Source organism: Branchiostoma belcheri, unplaced genomic scaffold (genome assembly GCF_001625305.1).
Source record: "Branchiostoma belcheri isolate BF01 breed outbred unplaced genomic scaffold, Haploidv18h27 scaffold5, whole genome shotgun sequence".
Lineage (NCBI taxonomy): Eukaryota > Metazoa > Chordata > Leptocardii > Amphioxiformes > Branchiostomatidae > Branchiostoma > Branchiostoma belcheri.
This window is the reverse complement of record NW_017804131.1, coordinates 6,210,609-6,216,795: the sequence shown is the minus strand read 5'-3', so window position 1 is coordinate 6,216,795 and position 6,187 is coordinate 6,210,609. Positions and strand designations below refer to the sequence as shown.

Genomic DNA, 6,187 nt, shown 5'->3' with positions numbered 1-6,187 from the left:
TTTTTTTTTTCAGAAGTAAAACAGAACTCTCCACACTGAATTTAGCAGCAAATATATGGTGCCATAAGAGAAACATGTACATGTAGCAGTGCTACAATTTTATTGAATGATGCCAATGAACCTTTTTTACATTACAAATGGCTACTTAAAAGTTTTTAATTCAGTTGAAAAATGCATATTTTATAAAAGCTAAGGAGGATTGAGACAATTATATTGCCAATATTTCTATCAAATTTTGACAATCATACATGTACTGGTGTCTCACTGAGCTTTTTCTTTTCTTTTCTTTTTTTATATCTCCTAAAATGTTTTCTCAAGCATGCTATTTAGCATACAAACAATATTACTGTACAGGTATTGTTTAAGATACAGGGTCAAAATGAAATGATACTGAAATCATTCCAATGTTTTAAACATGGTATATGTGTCATAAATATGTAATTACATTCAAATGAGGAGCAGAAAAAACTACTGCTAATGTGCATTGGAGTGTCATGAATATGCAAATTATATTCAAATGAGGTACAGAAAAAACTACTGGGAATTTGCATTGGTGTTTTGTATTAAACTTTTTAACTATAATATTTCATTATCCCCAGACCTTTAATGGTTTTAGGCTCAAACATTATTAAAGTTTTCACCTTGTAAAAGCATTATATATTCCAGTATTACAATGATTAAAAAACATTTGTTTGCAATTCTTGTACTGCTTAGTACCCTTCAGAGGACTACTTAACGATGTTGTAGTTTTTTTTCTGTTACCAAATATTCAATAATAATGATATGCATGCAGGAATGTAGATGGTAGAATGGTTATTGTTTATTAGTATGAAAGCTAAGTTGATGGTTCACTCCTTACTTTTATGCTGAGAACTGAAATAACAAAAGAGAACTCTATCTATTAATGATAAGTATGTAACATTTCATCCCCACACCATTGTTTTTAAGTCTTAGAACTATGAGAGATGTTCAATGTTAATGTACACTTTCATCCTGTTTATAATTTATTGTATTCATCTGGACCAAATGCCTGTTGTTGCATTCTGTTGCAATGATGCACATTGCACAATCATGCAATGCTATAGCCACAATTTTTTTCCTTGTAACTTTATATAAGGGATGGCGTTTTATAAATTACACTTTTTGTAGAATTCAAAGATACATTCCTGAAGACAATCAAAGTGTGAGCTTAAGCTTTTAAAAGGATTAAATGTTAACGTCAAGAAATCAAGAAATAAACTATTTCAGCACGATGTTACAAATGTATGTGTCCATGAGTATTCCGGATTGTTTTTTGTTTTGTTTTTTTGTTAGTACAGATGTAAATCGAGTAGAATTTCAAGATATATCCAAAGTAAATGTTATTCAAACTATTGACAGATTTGAATTAATGGCTGATATCGGGGCGAGAATAGATTTTTCCAAGAGAAATTACAAGTGTACTACTAATTGAATAATCTCTGCTCAACCTATCATCACTTATTTTCTACATGTTTTCATGCTTCGTAATACCCGCATTCCACTTACATGTAGACGGCTCTCTTACGGCGCTCTCTCTGCGACCTGAAATTGGCTAGAGCGCGGAGAGAGCGCCAAGGTCGCCATGAGAGCACGATGAGAGCGCCATGATCGCCGTTACCTCGGCAGATGGTATGGAACGAGGTCATACCATCGCCGTGAGAGCGCCAAGAACGGCAATACAATGATGAGCGCCGTGAGAGCGCGAAGCGCGCAATGGCCCCGACATTAATTTAGATTTTAAAAAACATGGCGACCTCGCCGCTCTCTCCACGCTCTGGCCAATTTCAGGTCGCAGAGAGAGCGCCGTGAGAGCGCCACTAAGTGGAATGGGGGCCTAACTGTAAATGGCTGGGAAGGGATATCAAGGTCGACATAAGACTCGACAATGTGACTATATAATGTAACACGTGTCCTTTTGCCATAGATTTAGTCCCAGTCCTTGGCAGACTGGGTGACGTACGGTTGGTTTCGCAACAAGTAGTTCAGTAGTTTTCACGACTCGCGTGTGGACAAACGTGTCGAGACAATTGAATGTTAAAAAATATACATTCGTCGATGGACTGTCATATAATCGTGAGCGTGTGCATGTGTGTTTCCACATGTCTGATCTTGTCTCCCAACCTCTCTCTCTCCCTCTCTCTTTTCTCTCTCTCAGTCTCTATCTTGACCTCTATCTCTCCTTGTTTGACGTAAGTAGAGCAGTCGACATTGGCTCTTTTTAAAAGGAAATGCGTCTGGGTAAGTGTGTGACAACGAAAAAATACATATGCATGCATGAAGGTGAACACTCTACCTGTATACAGTGACACCGACGCACGCATCAGTTTGCAACATGTTGCGAAGCAAGGCACCGGTCTTGGTACTACTGGTTTTCAGCCGTCTACTTTTTGTGCTCGCCGCACCGCTAGCCTGCCCAAAGAACTGTTTCATGACTGAGGAACATGCGGATGGATGGTCTAACAAAGAAGGGCTTCACTGTCATTGCCCTGATGAAAAGGGGAAAGCTTCACCATGCGGTTGGATTGGATATTCAGGAAAGTGTACCTTTCCTGTCTGTCTGGACGCCATTCCGACTGATTTTGACAAGGAGACGCACTCAATCTTCATCAAGCACCTCCGCTCTTCTACAATCCTGGAACGGTCTTTCCAGAACTCTCCGAACGTCGCTCTCCTGAAGATTCAAAAGTCCAACGTTTCCACAATACAGCCGGGAGCTTTCCTGGGGCTACCTATGGTGGAAAAGCTCTATCTTGATGACAACCGCATCTCCAATCTTGGTATGTTGATATAGAAAATTTTTATCTGTAACTTTAGCAGAAAAATGATTCACGTTTCTTATCTTATCTTATATGATTACTGAGCCAAGGTCCCGCGAGGGACATCATGCTCAGGGACTAGGAGGTGCAGACCCAAGCGCGGCCGGTGGTGCTGGTGGTGCGTACAGAAAAGAAAAAAGACGATACAAAAAACAAACTTGTGATGGGCTAATGTCACAAAATAGTGCAAAATGTGATAACAACAACAAAATGAAAAATTCCTTCCATTGATATGCAAACTCCACTTTCAGTTATTTACTTTTAAGTTGACATACCTTTTGACTATCTACCATTATGATTTGATATCTGAATGAGTATAATTACTTCTATGTTACCTTATTTCATTTGATTCTTGATGAGTTAGTTACGATTTCACGATAAGTTTATCTATTTTTAGTTGATCTTTGTCAGTTCATCTTTAATCTTTTGTTATAATTATAATGTCATGTAGTTTTGTTGGGGTTATCCCCCCAGGAATCTTTGAAAAACGCCAATAGGCGACATGTATTTCCTGGTTAAATAAATAAACAAACAAAACAAACAAACAAACGTTAATTCGCTTTCCTAAGGCGAAAAAGAATGGAAACTGTTAGAATGTGTTTTTAAATTTTATAAAGTCTGAAATAAAAATAAAGCAGGCTTTGAAGTGTAAAATTTTCTCATACTATATAGAAAGATTTTTTAGATTGAGAAAGGTAAGGAACTGTTTTAGGTGACTGTACAGATGTCTACAATGTTTCGTTACAAATGCTGTGTTAAACAGTTCCGTAAACAAAAAGGTGAAGGAAAAAAATTGGCATAATCATTTATCAAATTGGCGGTTACCATGGGAATGTATGTCCCCCCACCATTAGTAACAATCATCCCAAAATGGCTGACAACATTTGCTTGCTATGATGCGCATTGTTGCTGATTCACACCCTTTGTCAACGTTTATATAATGAATTAATGAATTCGATTGACCTTATTTCACGTTAGGCCACACCAAGTAAATTTTATGGATGACGTCCTTTGGAGACCCTAAATCTAATGCGAGAGGGCGAAAAAAAAACAAGAAGGGCCCTAAAAAACAAGATGCCTAGATTAGAAATGTACAAAGAGACGACAAATGTTAGGACACAAATTGAATGAGGTGACACAGTGTAACAAGCAAGAAGTCTTTTATTCATCATCAAAACAGCAATAAATCAGGTGGAACAGTGGACAGTGAAAAATTTTCTGTTCTGTTCCGACACCTCGCGTTACGGGTTTCACGTCAATCTGACGATTTGCGACACTGCCGTGACTTTGGTCATAGTTACAGGAAGCAAAATTTCTTGTTTTTTTTTTTTCTAGGAAGAGGCCAAAATCAATGCGCGCGCGGACGTCATCCATAAAATTTACTTGGTGTGGCCTTATCCCCATAGTACAAACATAAAACCACAGAAACACTAAACATACAACAATTTATACATTTTTAAAATACGTATTTCTGAACTGACAGTCAGACCTCAATAGACAGTCTATTATACTTTTGTTGGTGGCGTAAAGTCTATTAATGAAGGAATAACACAATTTCCTGCGTCTAGCATTGAAAGTATCGGTCGAGAGGTGTACAAACATTGAACTAGCACTACAACCTCTTGGCAACTTAAGGAGAATACGAAAGCAATTATTGTATGCAACAAGACACTTAGCTACTACACTCGCATTAACAGGATGTATAAACATGCCCATTGTTTTTTTTCTTATCCGTAGGACCCGATGTCTTTGTTGGGCTTGTGAACATGGAATACTTGTACCTTCAATGCAATAGGATATCAGTCATATCCCCATATGCATTCCGCGGCCTACCCACACTCACCACGTTACGGCTAGCAGATAACCAGCTCAGGTCAGTGCCTGTTGAAGCCCTTCTCCAACTCCCAACACGTGAAGCACGCATGATTGTAAACATACAGTCAAATCGCATCACGACCGTAGACAAGCACGTCAGGTGTCTGAAGGATCATATAAGGCTCATGATGCTGTTTAATCCGTTCAAATGCGACAAGAATCTGACTTGGTTCATCTGCAACCTGTCAGAGCTGGAGAACATCTCGTTTCGAAAGTCGCTGCAGTGTGCCTCTCCCCCTGAACTTAGTGAAACCTTCCTGACTGCCAGGAGGAAAGATGTCTGCCAGAACGACGGGGCCGCCGGGGCACCAAAGGAGACTGAGATTACTACCACATGCAACGAGCCGTCGACTATGACGGCTTCCGAAATGGAAATGATCATTCCAGGTCCTAAACCTGTCAGCAAGCATCTGGACGAAGAGACCACTCCCCTCGCTGCCCAAACTGAAACACGATGCACCACCAACACAATATACGACTCTAGCATTACCAATGAGTACTACAATGAGACTCCATACACAAACAACATGACACCCACTGAGCATACAGCAGAGGTGGAACATATCATTCTTCTTGCAAGAAACCCAGTCGTCAACATAAATGGCAACAGAATCCACCTTCTACGCATATTAAAGGCTGTTATCCTGCCCTTCTTTGGTGTGCTGGTACCAGCTGTGGTCATTTCTCTTTGCCACCACTGCAAAGGACACACATGTAACGATATACCCAATGATGAAAGTGACCAAGTGCCTGAACCGTATGCAGTCATCTACTCTCAGAATGACTCTTTAGAACCGCAAGCACCAAACAGAAACCTACCCACAACCTCCGTTGGTGATGTAGCATCTGCAGGCAATATAATTCAACCATATGCGGTCACCTTTACTGATGTGTCAGTCATCTACAATCAAGATCTCGCGTTAGATGCCCAGCCATCTGGAGAGAGATACGATGAAGACCCAGGGCCTCAGCCGAATGTCATCACCAACGATGAAGACCCAGAGCCACAGCTTCAGCCACATGCAGTGACCAACAATGAAGACCCAGGACTAGGGCCACAACTTCAGCCGAATGCAGTTACCCACCATAACGATGTGTCAATCATCTACAATCAAGATGTAGAACTAATCGCCCAGCCGTCTGCAGGATACGAAGGAACCCCAGAGCAAGAGCTTCAGCCACGTGTAATGCCCTGCGATGGACACCCCGGGCCAGGGCAAGTCAACCAGTCATAGGGTTAGTCCTTACCAACAGAGGGTGATCCAATTTAACATAAGAGAATAGTGATTCGGATGGGCAGGCAGCATGTGATAGTTCGAATGGAATGAAAAAAAATCATGAGATTCTGAGTGTATATGCAGAATGCCAGAAGGAAAAAGGTAAACTATATTTATTCATAGCTGCCACTTTCTTAAAGAACACACCATGTTGTCGTGGCAATACTATAGGCTAATTAAAGCCTTCAGAAATTAATT

At 40.1% G+C, this 6,187-nt stretch overlaps 1 protein-coding gene across 1 annotated transcript; it reads left to right on the top strand.

Moving 5' to 3' along the window:
• Positions 1-2,353: 2,353 nt before the first annotated feature.
• On the top strand, positions 2,354-5,947 carry LOC109479714. Its single transcript, XM_019781705.1, has 2 exons — positions 2,354-2,798; positions 4,575-5,947. The coding sequence occupies exons 1-2, from the start codon at positions 2,354-2,356 to the stop codon at positions 5,945-5,947; spliced, it is 1,818 nt and encodes a 605-aa protein (XP_019637264.1).
• Positions 5,948-6,187: the final 240 nt, after the last annotated feature.